Source organism: Aphelocoma coerulescens, chromosome 3 (assembly GCF_041296385.1).
Source record: "Aphelocoma coerulescens isolate FSJ_1873_10779 chromosome 3, UR_Acoe_1.0, whole genome shotgun sequence".
NCBI lineage: Eukaryota > Metazoa > Chordata > Aves > Passeriformes > Corvidae > Aphelocoma > Aphelocoma coerulescens.
The window spans coordinates 56,916,303-56,935,492 of record NC_091016.1 but is presented as its reverse complement, the minus strand read 5'-3'; the positions used below and the strand labels follow the sequence as shown (position 1 = coordinate 56,935,492).

Below are 19,190 nucleotides of genomic sequence, written 5' to 3'. Positions count from 1 at the left end.
AAAGAAAAAAGTTAAATTTATTATTTTACTTCCCCTCTTTTTCCTTGTCCTTCATCTGTATTTGGATCTCTCTTTATCTTTCGATTTCTTAGGACTTCTGCTTCTGTCTGCTTTTTTATCCCAGTCTCTTACTCGGACATCTTCTCTGTATTTGTCCTTTTGTCTGCTGTAAGTGTAATCTCTCTCCTGAGAACGGCTGCGGCTCCGATGCCTGTCTTTCTTGTCACTCTTGGTCCTCTCCCTACAGCGTTCTTCATGCTTTCGGTCAGAATCCTGTCAAAGGAATTGGACAGAAATGCAGTTACAAACAAGAGGGGGAAAACATACAAAGGCATGAAGAGAACTAGAGAAGGAAGGAACTAAGGCTGGCTCCTTAGCTACGGCTGATACTACCTTAAAGAGATTCACATCCATGATGATTTGAAAAAGGTAACACAAAAATACCCCACTGAAACCATCTGAAAAAGGTAAGTTTACAAGTAAGTTTCTGTCAGTGTTTATGGAAAAAAAGCATGGCTGTCAGGCATGCTTCTTGTACTGCCTAAGGAGCTTTAGCAAAAATTGGTTATATCAGGGATTCCACTCAGATGGATATTACCAAACTCTTCACAAGCATCAAACAAGTCTGTAAGCTAGATTTGGATATTGGATTTTTTACCTAAGCAATGCAAGTATTTCTGTAAGTTTTGGTTCAAGCCCCACAGGCATTCCAGTGCTATGCAGATGCATAACATTTTTTTAAGACCTGCCTGTAATAATTCTTAACGGCCTAAATTCTAGGCTACAGCAAAATGAACAACCTGACAGTTTAGTATCACTGTATGTGCTAACAGAGAGATACAATTTTATGGGATTTTAGTAACGGCACTGTTAAGCACAGATCAATATGAATTAATAAAAATGTCTGCATTAAATCACACAGTATTTCTTTCCTCATTTCAGATATTATTTTTCTAAATATGTACCTTGACAGCAGCCTTTACAACTGTATGGCTAAAACCTATACTCCATGTACAAACAAACAAACATCATTTATTTAAAAGACAAGTGAAAAAACTCTACTTCAAACAGATTTTATGCAGAAAGCCAGTGACTGGGGTGGTTCCCAGAGCAAACACCTTTAGAATGACATCGATAATACTGAAATACTAGGGTTACAATAAGCAACATAAACCCCCTGGATAAACAGACACACAAATAATCACAGGTTTGATCTGTAACAAAAAAATTCTGCTACTGCTGGGTACAGTAATCTCAGTGGTGGCCAAATGCCTATTCCACATCTTTAACATCAAACTTTATTTCAGTACAGATTTTAAAATCTGGATCTGCCAAAAAGACTCAGTGGTGCTTCCAGCTACTTATAAGAGCTTTGTCCATTCATCCTCAAAATGATGCACAGCCATATTACTCTTGTACCCAAAAGCCTCACTCTCCATATGTATGAAAAAGCCCAATAGGTTTCAAGCCCATCTGTGACAAGGCCTCAGTAAACATCAGATGATGGACATGCTGGTGGAGGGGTAGAGAGGAACAAGACAAAAAATATTGACCAGAAAATGAAATAGTGGGCTTGGTGTATGGCTGCCTCCTAACAGGTTTGTTGCTGGAGATTCCTCCCAGCACATGGGAGAAATGGGAGAAAAGCAGGACAGCACTCAGTTGAACAATCTACCAAGTAAACGCTGGAGACAGGCTACTGGCTAAGTGGGGACAGGAACAGGTTAATGAACACTTCAAATTACAGACAAATAGCCCATACTGAATGCCATAGAAAAGGACAACTTGCTGAAAGGAGTCATACAAGCATTGAGTTAGACAAGCACAGTAATCTTCACAAAAGCATTTAAAGTACAGGTATACAGGACAAGTCTGAAAGTAGCACAAAAAAGTCACCACATATAGCTAATATGATCACAATGTAAAGAAAAAAATGTGTAATTTGAATTAATAGAATGAATTGCATCTTAATTTCTTGCCAGCATAAGTTACATTTTCCCTTAAATAAGATTTTTCATTTTAGTCTTTGGCACAGAAAAAGCTCATTTTTAAAACACACTAAATTACTAAAAATAATGGTATTTTGAAATCAAATTTTTATACCCGAAACTCAAAAACATTCTGTTTTGGAAGAAGAAAAAGATCCCTACTTAAAAACAGGCTCTCTCTTACTGCTGAAATATGCATTTCTCAATCCAGGATCACAGCCTCTCATCAGTCCACGAGTAAGTGATGATCACCCCAATTCTTAATCCAGCACTGTGTTGCAACACACATGAAGAAGGAAATAAGGAAAGAGGGAAAGATGCTGCTCTGGAAGTTCATGTCTGATTTTGTCAAAAGTAGTAACTGGCTAACCAGCAGCTGCAGGTGAAATAACTATAAATATCATGGCCACAAAAGTAGAATGCATTTTCCACCTCTCACATACATTATACACACTAGCTAAAGGTTAAAAGGAGCAAACAAACCAGAGTGCCTTTTTTGGGGGGGGGGGGGGGAGGGGGAATTTTGATAAAACTTGACCCTGAATATAAAGGGAACAGTGTCCAATAAGCAGTAAAAGCAGGAAATTAAAACCAGAAAAATCAGTACCTCTGCCAAAACCATGCACTGCAGAAATCTGAAATCAGGAAGTCCCTATGTCTCACAAAAATCTATTGGATAGGCTATACTACTTCACAGATCCAGTTATCTTAAAAAATAAAATCCAAGAGAAAACACACAGAAAAAACTGGAAGGGGAACGAAGTCATAATATCTATCTCAGGCGGAAGCATGACCTGTATTCAAAAAAACTCTACCAAATCCTATTCACAAACCCACATGGGAGTCCACCCTCCTGCCCCAGACCCACATCCTGTTGCCTACTAAAAGTAAGCCCCAGCACCCTACCTCTTCTACCCACTGGAATCAAGTCAAACAGCACAAGACTGAAAAATACATTCTTGAAACATCAACACAGAGGCCAAAGATTCAGGAAACAGGTGTCAGACCAAGAAAAGGATGAGTCAAAATATACTAAAGAAAACAACGTAACACCAGCAAGAGAACAGAAAAACAACTCAACATCATGGAAACTATTGAGAAAATAAAACCCCTTCAAGTCATAGCTAGAGTTGATAGCACAAACTGCAGTTCCAGTTGCCAGAACTTCCCATTATAAGCCCCTGATCTCTCTTAATTAAAATCTCTGCCATGCTACGGACTACGGGGTGGAAGTTTCTATATGAAGCATGGCTACTGTCATCTTTGGCTGATGAGTTGTGGAAGGTCTGCTGCTGTTTTATTTAAAAGTTTTTACCTCAAATACATTCAGTGATTTACAAAATAGGGTTATGGGAGAATGCTTTCTTTGCCTATACTAAAAATGCTACCATTCACTAAAAAGTTTCCATCCTGCTATGCTTTGTGCTGGACTCACTATTCACACTGAACACACTCCAATTTTGTATATGCTAAACAGGATTTGTCATCTAAACTGCCTGCTGATTTCACTAAAGAGGCCATGCCCAAAATATTGTGAGTGTGAGACTTAGTACATACTGCTCAGTATGTGCATATCGTACCGTGTTGGGAAATAGAATTATTGGGATCAATAAAAGAACTGTGCAAGCAATAGGCCTGGAAGCTAAAGGCTTGTGTGTGAGAAAACTCTCCATGGGAAAGTCCCCGTGTGAAAAATAACAAGCAGGGCTGGGAACAAAGAGGGAGCTTTGAAACAGTGCAGCTGTACTATCCGGGAGTGAACAAGGGAGATGGACATTGAATTCTTTTAATCATAACAAGACTATGGAAGCTTGCCAGTGTAAGTCCAATTGTGTAGAAATAGAAATGTGTTTTGATAAGCTTTAAGCCACTTAGGAGTTAACAAACTGGTATACTATATAAGTGCCTTTGGACTGCTAATAAATAGAGTTTGCTCTTATCAATCATCTTGGTTGGACTGCATCTCTCTCCCCCCGCCAGGGGCCCGGGCTTCTCGTCTTGTTAAGCTTCTAACAGTACCGTACACACTCATGAGAATATTCAAAGCCAGAGAGAAAAATTCTTCCCAGAAATTAATTTTCACAGCTTTAAGAGGGAACTACGATGCTTGCCATCAGAGAATAGAAGTAAGCCTCCATCTGTGATTTTGGGCATAAGAAAGCTAAGCTACTTATAGCAAAATAGGTAAAGATGACTAAGAGAGAAGAAAGCTGTGGGAAAGAAGATACCAGAACACAGCAGGAGCAGACTGTGAGATCAAACCACATCAGGAGCAGGTGACTAAATCACAAAAAGATACACATAAACACAGAGGAGCTCACATAGTCAAGCACTAGAATATATTCTATTCCAGAACCTGAAAATAGAACCAGGAATCCTTCTGTCCTTGTTCATGTTTTTCTGCTACGAAGTCTCACAATCCCTTTCCAACAATTAGAACAGATGTTGACAACCTATTGCTGCCAGCACTTTCTGTGCCACCTGCAGGGGTGAAGACTTCTAAACGATTTTAAAATATTCTCTGCTGATAATGCATGATCAGCCAGTTCCATGGGTGTAATTCCTGAACAACCAGGAACAAAGATTAGCAGCAAAAATACCTGTTTCAAGAAGGCTAAAGCAACAGTTTCACTCAGCCAGTCAGGAGGAAGACAAAACCAACATTAGTCAACATCTCTTGTATGTACATGCTCCAGTCAAGACTTTACCGATCTGAAAAAGTCCCTCCCCTCCACTCAAAGGACCCTGACTGAATTAGTACAGTGACAAAAAGCCTGTGTCCATGAATGAGCAATAGGGCTTACTGCTGGCACAGAAAGATTTTAATTGCTGATGTTCATGAGAAAAAATACTTTTAAGCATCCCAGCAAGAAGTGATGTATAAGAACAGAATCATGTATGCTCTGTGTACACAGATCTTACAGCAGTACTCAAAACTCAGGATGGGACAATGGCCTGATATGCTGTGGCTAAAACTTTCACTTTCTGCAAAGTTGCTAGAACACAGGTTTGTTCTCACTCATAAAACTTGCACTGTTAAAATAGCAGGGTTCAGGTTTTTTTCTTTTTCAGCTTAGCTCAATTCTTCCTAATGCTCACTTCAGTGGTGGTTAACCCTCCACTTTCTCACTGCAGACTTTGTTTCCCAGAAACACCACATCTTGACTATTCCAAGTGCACAGAAATGACAGGCTGCAGTGGAACTAATGAATGACAGAACTACTGTCTCCTGGTGCTCTCCTCCACAGTCCCAGCCTCACAGCACCATATGCTTGCACATTACAGATGTAAGTAAGCCCACATGTAGATTTTACACAAACACTTCCAAAACAGTTAAGGACAAATACAGAAAGATAATGTAAAGAGACTGTGTTCCAAACTCCATATAGGAAAAACCCAACATAAGATGGTCTGGCAAGAAAATGAGAAATAGCCTACAGTCCGGAAATATGGTTAACTACTAGTTTATGACTGGGAATATGTGAACAACAGGTTCAAAGTGCTAAAGATCCCCTACTTTACGAGAGGCTACATTACCTCTTCAGGATGTTTTGGCAAAAAGCCATCTAGACATGCCAAGCTTCAAAAGTCCAGGAGGATCTGGAAACCCTCTTTCATAATCAAATATTAACATCAGCCTTCTGAAGGTTTATAACTGCTGTGTTTTACATGGGACTTTGCACGTCATGTCCTTATTCAATATCAGACTTTTTTTTCCTGGCTTCTTTCATGAGGAAAACAATGAACAGGCATAAGGTTAATGCATGAAGAGGGAAGTACCTTAGATTTTTTGGTCCTCTTGTCGTCATCTTCATCTTCAGAGTGGTGGTGCTTTTTCTTCTTTTGTTTTTTAGCCAAGTGTGACTGACTTGTATGAGACTCTTCTACATCCTCATCCAGCACAAGGTCATACTTGGTGCTGATGGGGTTGGTTAAGGACAGATTTGTTACCCAATATCAGTAAGGAGCAGAACACAACAGCCCGGGAAGCAAACAAATCCCTGTTTATCTGACATGAGTTTACCAAGACTTAACACGTATTTCAGACTCAAAGCATTATTTACCTGCACACAACATGGATGTGAAACAGCATATTCTGATTTGACTAAATTCATCAAAGCTTATAATGTGAAAAACAAAAAATGCTTAATTACATCTCAAACACCAAATGGTTATATGAAGTAGCAGGGAAACATCCATTTGGCAGGCTTTAAAAATAAGAAGTTTTTTCCAGGTGGTTTTCATAAACTCTACTTAATTCAAAAAGTACCTTTGAGCAGAAAAGGATACTCTTGCTTTGGTTTTACCTTCTCTTTCAGCGCAAGTTTTGAAGGTTTGTCACGTTCCTTCTCATAGTCCTTGAAATCTTCCTTGGTATACCTCCCACCTGTCCACAGAAAAATATATTCATTTCACTCTAACCACAAACACAACCAAGACTCACAGCTATCATTAAGTTCTGATTATGATTTATGGGCTGTTTATAACCATAGAGAGGTCCACAGAAGGATCTAGTTCCAGAAACAACACTGACATCTGCGTAACAGAGTAGAAAAGAGCAGGACAAACTGTGATGTTCTGTCCTTCTCTTGCTTGCAGATCCCATTGAACAACATCCAGCTTTCTCCTCATTCATGTCCAGCACAGACAACACATGAAGAGGATCATAAAGCAGGCTTCAGCAACTGGCTTAGGCCCATTTTTATTACAGGTCCTATATCACACTACTTAAAATTCTGTTACCATGAAAGCCCACAGACTGTTCTCATTATTAAATGACTTTTTGCTCTGGTCTGCACTGAGGGGAAACTTCTGAGACAGCAGCTTAAGAATTCAAACAGAAAACTAAGAAAAAAAAGTTGTTCACGTCTAGATTTAAAGAGGGACACTACAGACTTCAGTTTCCATTCACTCACTGAAGTACCAGTGCACAGATCAACAAACTACAGCAATGTGCTGCCCTCCCACGGCCACGCTTAGAACTGCAACACTCACTGGCTAGGCCAGAAACCACTACCGAGGGTAGGAAGGTCATTTTTTTGGGTAGCATAGAAGCACAAGACGGCAATATAGTTAGTTTTCCAATATTTTGGACAATTTAGACCTCAGACGGAGTTTCCCACGCAGGCAGTCAATACAGGATGCACTGCAGTATCTGGTACAGACAGAATACAGAGTCATCTCAGCTCTGTGCAGGGCAAGCTCCAGTACCCCAGTATTCATGACCAGAACCCCACCTGGAGAAACTGCATGCCAACAACTGAGGGCTGACTGCATTTTTATAAGACCACACACAAGAATGTCACCAATGCAATGCACAGACACCTCTCCAAGTCCAGTGTTTTCTTCATGCCCCCAGTAATCAAATAACCACTGCATCCACCTCTTCCACCATCCTTTTCCTTCCAAAACATCCTCAAACACCTGAAAATGGGTTTTTGTAACATACAACCTGCCTGCCATTCAGTATGTTTGACCTACAGGAGGTGATAGAGCAGAAATCCCTGGCCTGAATACTGACTTTTTCTTGTATACACCTGATTATCATACAGTGAATAAAGAAAAGAAACTAGAAAATAACAATTATTGTCATATTATTTTGCTAATAAGTAATATATAAAAAATAATGTCCAAAGTTTGAGACAAAAAAGTGTTTTAGTGGCAAAAATACATTGACTAAAAAGGCAATCAGTGGCAATGCAATGTTAACGTAACAGTAGGAAACCCCTCTAGTTTTTCTTATGAAACAAATGAAGGGAAGAGCTAACAACTGTGTTGCACTATTTATTACAGTACCAGGGAAATTGATAGCCCTGAAGATGAGATGATTTAAATTCCTAACTCTTTATATAATGCTTAGTTTACAAGTCATGGATTATTAAGTTATGAGGATCAAAGAATTACAAATGTACCTACCTTTTCCCTTCCATTTAATCTTTGCAACAGACTGGCTAAAATCCACATGTATCCGTCTGTCATCTATCAGCACATTGTCCATTTTGAAGTAGGCTTTCTCACAGTCTTCCTCCTGATATTAACCAGGAAAATCTTGAGTCATAATTATTTCATAGGAATATTCACTGAAGAGCTTGAACACAAATTCAGCAGTGGCATACATTTCTTTCTGAAATGACTAAAGCACTACAGGTCTTGCATTGTACCATTTCAAAATAAATAGTTATGCTTTGTCTGAATATCAGCATTTCAAATCCCAATTCTTCAGTTCATTTCACTGTTTTAAAAATTTGCCAATCCAGCTACATGTTTGGCACATGTAATACATTCAGGAAAAAAAGAATGGAAAATAGGACAACTAATAAAAGCTCCATTTTAACTACATAAGTAGGCTAAAGAAAAGTGAGAACACTTTTCCAGTGTTTTCCTCACAGATGAGAGATACCAGCACACACAAAGCTATGCACCACCAAGAGAACTACTGCCATCAGTCTCACAGTAAGAGCAGTGTGTTGATACCGCAAGCATCATTTACAAGCCCAGAAGAGAACACTACTGTACACACTGACCTATCTTATTCCATACACCCTCCTCTCTTTATGCTGCATGCTCCTAGCATTCCCTTCTTTAACTCTTCAAAGTCCTCATGTGCTCTGGGGAAAAAAAGGGCCTGATCCCCTCCCACTGGTTTCAAGACAACCTAAGAACATTTTTGCACTGCTTGCTCCAACAGAGAAAGACTTAAACGTCTGTCTCATTTAGGACCTACAACTTGTATAACTAAGTCAGTAAGAGTAAATATTAGCTACTCCACACTTGAAGATGTCAAGTGTTTTTCCTTAAAGGAAGTACACCAAAAAGGGGCTTTTACATGCAGAATCTAGATACAGTTTATACTGAGACCCCATACCTTTTCAAACTCAATGAAAGCATAACAAAGAGATTCGCCAGTCTTCCAGTCTCGGATCACTTCACAGCTGAAAAATTGATATGAAATTAAAATGTTAATGCTGTTGGAGAAAAAAATGTAAGATAGGACAGCACTGCTTAAAAGGGAGAGTAAAAGTTAAAAGAAAAACCCCAAAACCCCAACCCACAAAGCCAAAACACCTTGAAGGTATTATAACACTTGATTCTGAGAGCCTCTACTGATCTGGGGGCATCTGCAAGAAAAAAATGCATGAGACACTATTTTGAGCAACTACAGTAAACTCCCAAGTGGCTACCACGAAGTGTAGAACTAGAGATGAATTTCTAATTGGTGAAACAAAATGTATTTTCCAACATTGCTGTTTGTTATTCATTTTTTTGCATTTCACTAATGCAAGACAAGAAATTTCACATTCTGTTTTCTCAGTCATTTAAAGCAAAGTTTAAACAAACATCCTGTGACAAAGTTTCTCTTCTTAGAAAGCACCTGTTTAGCAGCTTATCGTTTTATCAGGCAGGTCACTGGCCAAAAATAAGAAGCCTGAAAGTACTAAGTAAGTAGAGCAAAATGGGAAGAATACAATATTGCATCAGTATTACCCAACTCTTGTACTTGACATAAGAATTCTGACTACAGGATACTGAAGGAGGCAAGAAGGGCAGGAAATGTGACATCAAGGTGAGACTTAATAATGAGAGACCTCCCCTATGTGTACTGAGGAAGTGACAAATCAGGATCTACAATCAAAAAGCTGCGGGGAAAAGAAAAAGAAAAGAAGTAGTACATAATGCTATTCAGACAAGCTATAGGAATTCTTTGCAGCAGAAGGAAGAATGGCTTTGTGCAAGAACTCTCCTTCATGGATTATTCCGAGAACCTATCTGAAAGTGGGAGGTCTGCCAAAGAGGTAGTAAACAAACTGAGAGAGGAAAAAAAATTAGAAATCCCTAAGGCATAGAGAAATCATGCTGGAGTTGTAAGAGTGGCACATAATGCCAATTTCACCCACACACACAGATCTGGGATAGCTTAGGATCTGGGAGCCTGCAGGCCTGTGTGCCAGTACTGCACAAACTGCTAGAAACTCCAAGCAGAATAGAGTTAGCATCCATCTCAATACACAGGACCTACTCCAGACCACCTGAATACACTTAAGTAAAGTGCTCTGAGAGAGTCAATATGCTCATGTGTTGTGGTGATGATGATGAATTCCATGCAGTCTTTTGAAATCCCTCTGCAAATTCTAATAAACTGCTGCACCAAAGGCTTTTGGGGAAAGTAAGCAGCAAGGGCATAAGGAACACCTTTGCATCGATAAACATGCAAAAGACCAGGTAAGAGTAAATTAATTCAAAGTTTGCTGATGGTACTAAATTGTGCTGATGATATTAAATTGTTAAAGGTAGCAAAAATAAAGACTGAGGAAATTGCAGAGAGCCTTTACAAGACCAACAAAACAGCAAATTACCTCAATATGATGTAAATAAATGCAACAAGATATGCATGGATGGAACCCTAACTGTATATTGTAAACAAAAATCTCAAAGGAAAAAAACAGCTTTAGCATTCACTAGAAAAGGAGTTGAGAGTAATACAGAGAACAAAACTGTTCCACTGTAAATCTGTAATTTCTTTAAAACCATGTGCAGTTCTGGTTCTCTTATCTTGTGATGAAAGGAAAAGAAAAGGAAAAGGTTAAGAAAAGCGAAACAAGGTAAGGAAGTCTCCACTACAAAGAAGCATGGATATGTAGACTAGTGCTCTTAGCATGGAAAAAAAATAACTTTGGGGTGTAGGACAGAGGAGTGCAGGAAAGCAGATTTCATTGCCCATCCTGTCTTCTGATTGCTCCTTGTACTGCTATCAGATGAAACTACTAGAAGCCAAGGTCAAAACTGAGAAGGGCAGTAGGAATGAGGAACATCTTACAAGGAGTATATCAGATGCCACAGACGTTTGCTGCTTTATCCCAAACCATACATACTCCCACAGGAAAGAAAAACCCAGAGACTGTATCCAGCTCGTTAAGCATCTGATATAAAAACTGCCAAAAGGAGTGAGAGGACATGGGGCAGGGAGGAGTGTCATGCGCTTTCTTGGTTCCTACACTTCCCTAGGCTTTCCCTTAAAACCACTGCTGGGACATGATACTCATCTAGCTAGATCTGCCTTTGTATCCCCATTGTTGTGGTCTCTATCCAAACAGAACATAAATCTCCTGAGACACCAGACTACTCCTTAACAGCCAAACCTAAACAGACTGGGAGAAAGCAAGCTGAGTTTCAACAAAGAAGGTTTTCCCTTTTATCACAATTACCTTTTAATGGGACCAAATCGTGAAAATATTATTTCCAGGTCTTCACCTGTGGTCACAGGATTCAGTTTACAAACAAACAGCACATTTTCTGGCGGCTTGATGTCTGCATCTGGTAAGTCTCCCACCTGGGATACAGAAAAAAGACATTCATCACTTCTGCCTAAAACTCTCTACAAGCAGCACAGCACACTGGGAACACATCTTTTGCATCATCTCGCATTCCCATCACAAAATCAAAACTTAATAAAATATTTTTCCTACTCAGTGTCACAAAAAATAGCACCTAACATTTATTACTTATTTGCAATTCCACCACTGGACTCCATGGAAGCTCACAAATACATTCGACTTTGCTTTTCCTGTTCTTAACATAACAGACAGACAGTTCTAAAAGGTGGAAGCGTACCCTTTTTGTCCCTACAAATCTTCTGCAATCTTGAGGCCACATCTGGCTTGACCTTGGAACTAGTCTCTGCTGCAAACTATTCACCATAAATTTGAATTTGGTAGTTGTAAAGACGTGAGATGGATCCACTCATCCTTCAATGGTTTGTATGCTTTTCTGGAGTTTGTCACAAACTAGCTCAGCTCTCTCCCACACATGCTAAACCTCTGCCAGGACTGGAGGTATGCAGCAGCACACTACATATGTGTACATTTTTTAATTGGATGCATTTCTAGCAAGTTTTTAGAAAGCCTCCGCTGGCCCACTTTGACAATGAAGTATCATTGGTTTTACCAGAAAACCACAACATGAGTGCTCATGCTCAATCCTTTCATTGTACAACAGATATTTAACAGCAGATTCTGAAACATGACATCATCACCAGATAAATAATTTCAAGATAAGTAGTACACATCCCCCTAGACTTAGTAACATGCACACACACTGGAATAAGATCTAAAAAGGTAAATACAGAAAGAAGTTCACCATTTCCAGAAGAATGGCACGAGTTTTTGCTTCTTTTTCTGCCTGAACTTCTTCTATTTCATCTGCAGACCGTCCTTTCATGTCATCAATTTCTTCATCTGCTCCTATTCTGCCACTCTGAAAAATGAAGGAAAAGGCTATTTATTACCAAGCCATGGCCAAAAATTCTTTCTCACTTTCCAACTATTACTTGGATGACCTCTCCCCTCACCCCTCAAGACATGAAAAATGCTTAAGCACTGTATGTTTACAGAACTGGGCTTTCATTCTGTTCTTCCCACTTAGATTAGAAAAAAAGAGATGATGTTATCCTTGTATTTCAGGCACTGTGAACTATTTCTGAACTTCCATCACCAGTCTGAACCATATTCAGTGATCTAAATTCTAAATTCTTTTATAAGCCCACCTAATACTCAACATCTCACCACAAGTGTTAACTCATTTCTAATCCACATAGCTCCTGTCAGAAAGGAAGGTAAGGAACACAGCAAATATCTGTTGTGTCTAGCAAGACATTAAATAGAATACATCACAATAGTAATTTTGTTTTTACACATCTATACCTAGGCAGGACTTGAGGTTTAATTTTTTCTTCTCACCAGCAACTCTAGAATAGAGATGCCTTTCTTATAGACGTTTCTATGCCAAAAGGGGTATCTTCAGGCAGGCTACAAGGGAAGAGAACTCAGTACAAGTCTTCACATCTCTATGCAGCTGGCAGTGAGCTATTATATACCTTATTCTTAACATATCTGAAGATACATCAGAGATTAACCATAGTGCACGCGTGAAACCCTAATTTCAATCTTGTATCTATTAAGCTTAAAAATAAACAATATTCTCTCCAGTTAATTAACTAATTTCTTGTTTCCATACAAGGAAATAATCTCACATACAACTTCTGCAACTGCATACTATGGATAAATTATTAATAATTGCAATTATTTTTTAGAAAATTCCTTCTGTTTGAACAAACAGCCCACAACAGTACATGTGCCTGCACATATAACTCAAAGAATGACCAAGATTACTTCCACTGAAATACAGACCATTCACATTTAAAAGGAAAACAGCAGTAACCATTTTAATATTAATTATGTTATTAATAATGTTAGTTATATTTTGTCTTCTACCAGAGTATACAGAAAACCAGTAATACCAATGTTGAATATTCTGAATGTTCTGCTTATCTACACTGTAAATAGAAACCTAAAACACAGCTTTCAAAACCTAACTCCACCAGAGCCACAGGGGAGAACATCCAAGTCATGCTTTTATCCTTCTCTTCAAAGGTTAAGCAGCTGCATTTGATTAAACACAGCAGTAGCTCCAAATAACTGACAAGCACTTGACATATCAGAACTCAAGCTGGCACAGCTGAACAACACCTCCTGTGTGAAAAATTGTGTAGGTCTTTCAGGACATAGACTTGAGAGACAAAATCTTTAAGACTGATTTCTTATTTTGGCCAAATCCGTGCTGGACACTAATTGAGATAAACTTATTTAATTATTTCTTCCAACTTTTTCCTGTCACGAACACTCACATCGAGCTGTTCCTTTGTAGGTTCTGGAGAGCGATCAGGAACACACAAGCCAGGTGGATCATCAAAGGGATCATCTAAAATTACTGTGTGATTTATCCTTAGAGAAAACAAAATCGAGATCAGCATTGATTACATGCAAGTAAAACTTGGTTTACCCAACTAACAGCAAACCAGCCCCACTAATTCTCAGTTGTATCCCAAACAGCCAAACAACCTGTGTGCTTGTAAATTCTAGCACTGATGCTTTTGTAAGGGCAACATAACTGAATATTTTCATATATACTTGTTTATTTAGTACTTGTTTATTTTACCAGTAATACTGGGGTAAAAAACTATTTGCAATAGCATGTACAGGTCACCTGACATCATGATATTCATCTAGTTCCAAAAAGAAGTAAATTCATTCAATTCCTCAAAAAGTAAAGTTAAAAGCAGTCACACCTGATATCTTGATATGGGATAAAATCCTTATCTACAAAGGTTTCATTAATCGTCTTCAATACATCCATGCCTTCTGTCACTTCTCCAAATACTGTATGTACACCATCAAGGTAATCCAGGTTTTCCCCTGTGGTAATGAGAAACTACAAAAGGAGATACAAAACTAGGAACAGTAAATAGAGAAACTCAGATTGTGCTTTTTTTTTTACCTTAACACACTCTCACTGAATTCAGTGGGGGAAAAAAACTCTTCCCAACTTTTGTAGAAGATTGCTCTTCTTCCATCAGCTCTGAGAACGTGGTGAGCCAACCTACAGCTCACAGCCACTGCCTGAGGAAATCTCCCTCTGCACGAGCCTGCAGGTGCAGCTCACTGGACCCTTCTGTGATTTGGTTTGAATTGGTAATCGGGCACAAAACCAGATGGGCAGAGGAGGAGCAGAGAGCTCCCTGCTGGGGAGGTTTGTTGAGCAAGACCAGCAAAGGTTGTGACTGGCATCACAGCCAATGAAAGAGAGAGGACTGAAGGAGCAAGGCTACCCCTTGGGAGCTGAGCTCAAATCACCTGATCACCAAGCAGCACTCAGCAGGTACTTTTTCATAAATTTGGCAAAAACTCCCATAGTACTACCTTTATCTAATTCTATCCAGACCTTTTTCCTTTCTTCCACAATCCCTTGTCTCCTGAAAAACAGGATGCAGTAGCATTGAGAGAAGAACTAGCACATACTGACTTAGATCAACTCGAACTGGCACTGGAAAGTATTTTATCACAAATCAGATCTTTCACTTTAAGGCAAAACTGAAACTATGAAAATTGATACCAGCTGAGCACTTGGTAACAAATTAAAGATAGAGAGCACTTGGTAATGAAGGAGGGAGGAAGAGGCAGATATGCACAAATAACAATACAACCATTGCACCCACACTTTACAGTCTGACTGGTAACATCCTGCTCCTCATTCTCTCTACAACACACTTAAGACAGGTTAGTATTTGGTACAGGTTACATTAAGCTACACTGTACTTGTAAGGCAACTCCATGTAATTCCTCACTGGAACTTTTCTTTCCCAAGGAAGAAGCTGCAATAATGTTCTTGGGAACAGCATTCATTCCCATGTGCCTGCATATACACTAGCAGGTTGCATTTTAAATATAAATACAAATGTCATCTCTTTTTCCTAAATTTCCCAACCATGCAACTTAATATACACAATGCAGAGAAGTAGCAAAATTATCTGCACATATTACAAGCTCTAGCTGGAATAAAACCCTACCTTTTTAAAAATTGTTCTGTAGTTATTAAAAATCCCTCTTTTTAAAAATTAAAATATATGGATATTACAAGTGAGGCATTTTAATTCACAGAAGTGACAATGCACCTAAAATAATAATATAGAAATAATAGTGTTTTATGAGCTTTAAATATAAAAAACCCTTACAAAATAAGTAAAAGAATTACCCACAGCAAAAACTTTGTGTGTGTGAACAGCAAACAGCAAAAGGAAAAAGACCACTTTCAAAAACTGTTTTATACCAGCACTGGGGTAACACTGTAAACTTACATTATTTATGCTTACTTTCATGTAACCATACAGGAGAAACTGTGATATGATTTCAGTTTCCAAACTAACACAAAGTCATAACCAGAACATTCCAACATTATTTCAAAACCCAGTTTCCTTAATTTTCACTTCCATTTAACTACAGATTTTTTTTCCTGACCATTTTATACACTGGCAAAATCACATCAACGTATTAACATAGAGGAAGAAATAAAGAAAAAAACCACAGGACTGAGTACTAGCAAATAAAATTAATCTAGGACAGGATTTGAATCTGAGCATTTTAATTTCTCTATCTGTAACCAAATACCCATTGGCACCTGGAATGCTATGCAAAATATTTAGCTATGGCTGGTTTCTTACATGCCTTTTGACTGTATTACAAGATGATGCTATTGACATGACACTGTCATTGTTGTGCTTTTGTAAACTCATGGAATTTTCATTTTAGTTACTTAGATTTGTACCAACACCATATGCTCACCTGTGATCCATGCTGATCACTGCCATTGTTCACCATGGACACAGTTCCCTTCTTCTTGTGCTTGATTCTTGGCATCTTTTCTGCCTCAAAAAATCTAGCTTGATCACCATACAGTTGACTGAAAAAAATATGTAACAAATATGTTACAAGAAATAGGATTTTTTTAAAAGTGAGCTAATCAAACATTGTAAAAGTGTAAATGACATCTCAAACAATTTTTACATTGGCCTTCAAATAAACCTAGAATTGCACCCATGCACATATTTATGGACCTGTACACTCACACAGTTTATATTACAGGGAACAACACTTTTTTTTTTTGGACACTTCACAGAAGCTTTTTTGGGGCTGGGAGGGATGGGGGGTAAATTTATATGTTTTTAAATGCAGTATCTAACATTTGTCTGAGGCATGAAGTGACAACACATCTCAAGTAGGTTCTGTAAAAGTAAGTTCTCCCACAGTATAAAAATGGGAGTAATTTATGTCAAAAAATTTATCTTCCAAGATAAATGCAAAACCAATAAATCTATGTGTAAGATCAGTTCATCATACAGACAGGACTACATGCAGTAATTTGGGATATACAGGATATAGCAAATTGTTGCATTCTTTTTAATTTTTTAAGTCTAACTCTGATACCACTTATTTCATCTCATTCCATAAACTGACAGAGGCATGCTCAATACCCGTATTTGCCCAAATTTAAGGACAGTGTTGTGTTTAAACTCATTTTGCAAGCAGCTGTTAGCCTCTATGAAGAGAAGATCCTAAAACTTTGCCTGCAAGAACAGAAACTCCAGTTTCATGGACTGCAGCAGTAGCAAACAGGTACAAGAGATGAACTGACCTACTCCAAGCTAGTGCCAGCCAGGATCTGACACTCTCTCATCACACTGTACTTCCCCATTTGCCATAACAGTGAGTCTCAGAAGACTTGTAACAGAGCAGAATATCAAAACAAACCTAATCTACTTGTGTGCAGAGACAGCTCAAGTCTTGCAAATTTACCAACCGAGACTTTCATCTGCTTAGCACAGTTACACTGCTTCCAGGATCATTGGAGTGGTGATTCATGGATCCATGAGTTCCAGGTTTTGTATTTAAGAGGCTCTGACAGACTCACTTACAAAACCCAACACTCCTCCAGCAACACTGTCTCTGCTCCAGCTGAACTCTTTATCGCTGTATATTGTGCTCCCCAGCACCTCCCCAGTAATTAGTTCTGCTCTGTAATTTTAATTCTACTTTTAACAACTGTTTCAAAGGAATCACATAGAACATGTGCACTTTGCTCCATCCTAGCTGTTTGAATGGTTTCTTCAACTCTTGTCTGCATGCCCACTGAAAATGTCTTGGACAAATAAGTCAGAAAAGCGATTTCCTTATAAACATTCAACATGCCTAAAATATGTAAGGGAATCACTTTCCTAGACACAGAGGAAATCAAGCAGAGCCTCTATGTTCCACTCATGCTCAATTTAGTACATTTTGTTATAATAATAAATGTATTAACAATGCTAACTGATTCTGTCTTCTACAGAGCACTTCTCTTACCAAACGCATAGGTATTTGCCAGCTTTTAAACAGAAAGAAATGTAGGTACAAGTTGTTACTTGTAACTTCACTTCTAAGGTCAGAGACAGAACAATGTCCAGGAAAAAATGGCCAAAGGCAGCATAGAAATTTAAAAGGTACCTAAGTGTGACAACCAAAGAAGCTTATGCATCAACATTTTTATTTCCCACCAGTAATTCTGCTCCAAGAGAGCTGAAAACAATCTAACTGGAACTCCTACTCCCTTACATAAATTCTCTGTTGAGATATATCTATATCTATATCTATATCTATATCTATATCTATATCTATATCTAATCTATATCTATATCTATATCTATATCTACATACATATGTATGTATCATTTTTATACACAAATACTTACCAAAATATGGATTCCCCTCCACGGCCAGTTCCCATGGGGTCACCAGTTTGTATAATAAAATCCCTCTGTCACAAAGGAGAATATATAAGATACTGATTTCATGTTTGTGATTTTAAACGAACCAAAAAACAAGGAATCGAGAATACTCACCTGTACATTATAAATAAGACAATAGTTGTAGTACTTGACTTTGCAGAGCTTCAGGAAATTCAGACAAGCTGTAACAAATCATTCCAACATTTACAAAAGGAAGCTCCAGACACAGTAAGAATAGATGTAACAGATACCTAGTTTCATATGTAGGACAGTGGTTTGGGAGCAGGCTGGGTCGAAACTTATCAGGGTACAACCTATAAACGCTGAGAGAAATGCTCAAAGGAGAAGTAACATTTCCTCCCGTCCTACAAATCATCTCTAGCGATTCAAAGAACCCTAAACACGGCTCGTTATACAGAAACACACTTCCCCCACCCCCCGTTTCTTTTCAAAGAAAAGAAACTTCAGAAAGAAGATCACGGCAGCCCGCCGGTTTAGTAGACGCTACATTTGCGGCCGGAAGCGCTGTCTGCAGCCTCCCGGCCTCTGGCCCGCTCGCGGCCGCCGCCCGCCCGCCCGCCGGCGCAAGGGGAAACTCGGTGCCGGGGGGTGGGGGGGAAGGGGCGATCCCGGTGCCGGCGGGCTCGGCTCGTACCGCGGGGCCGCTCCTCCGTGTACAGGTCGATGACCAGGTCGCCCACCGTCGTCTCCAGCAGCACCGCCATGGCCGCTGCGCACCGCCCGCACCGCACCGCCCGCGGCTGGCGCGCCCTCTGCCGGCGCGGAGGACCCCGCGGGCCGTCAGGGGCGGGACGGGCTGTCCCGGCGGCCCCAAGGGCGCCGGTGGTGGAAAGCGTGGAATGTGTCAAAATTAAGGCAGGGTGTTCTTTGTTGATATGTAAGATCCTTGCATACTTTCACACAGAATCAATGAGGTTGGAAAATACCTCCCTCTGAGATCGAGTCCAAGCTGAGAGCTAACTGGCACACTCAGTCGTTCCTTAAACACCTCCAGGGATAGTGAATCCACCGTCTTCCGGGGCAGTCCTTAG

General features: G+C 39.3%; 1 protein-coding gene across 1 annotated transcript; it reads right to left on the bottom strand.

Moving 5' to 3' along the window:
* PPIL4 (peptidylprolyl isomerase like 4) lies at positions 1-18,889 on the bottom strand. The gene is made up of 13 exons (XM_069010399.1): positions 18,794-18,889; positions 18,253-18,320; positions 18,103-18,167; positions 16,160-16,277; positions 14,110-14,252; positions 13,669-13,765; positions 12,123-12,239; positions 11,192-11,316; positions 8,854-8,920; positions 7,905-8,016; positions 6,279-6,375; positions 5,769-5,907; positions 1-273 (listed from the first exon to the last, which is right to left on the bottom strand). Exons 1-13 carry the CDS (start codon positions 18,861-18,863, stop codon positions 52-54), a joined length of 1,440 nt encoding a protein of 479 aa, XP_068866500.1. The 5' UTR covers positions 18,864-18,889; the 3' UTR covers positions 1-51.
* Between the last annotated feature and the right edge of the window lie 301 nt (positions 18,890-19,190).

Coding starts and splice junctions, on each gene's coding strand:
- PPIL4 (XM_069010399.1), bottom strand. CDS start 18,863: ATGGCGGTGCTGCTGGAGACGACGGTGGGCGACCTGGTCATCGACCTG. Junction 18,321..18,793: donor CACGGAGGAGCGGCCCCGCG/GTACGAGCCGAG, acceptor GATTTGTTACAG/CTTGTCTGAATTTCCTGAAG. Junction 5,908..6,278: donor AAGGTAAAACCAAAGCAAGA/GTATCCTTTTCT, acceptor CAACCCCATCAG/CACCAAGTATGACCTTGTGC.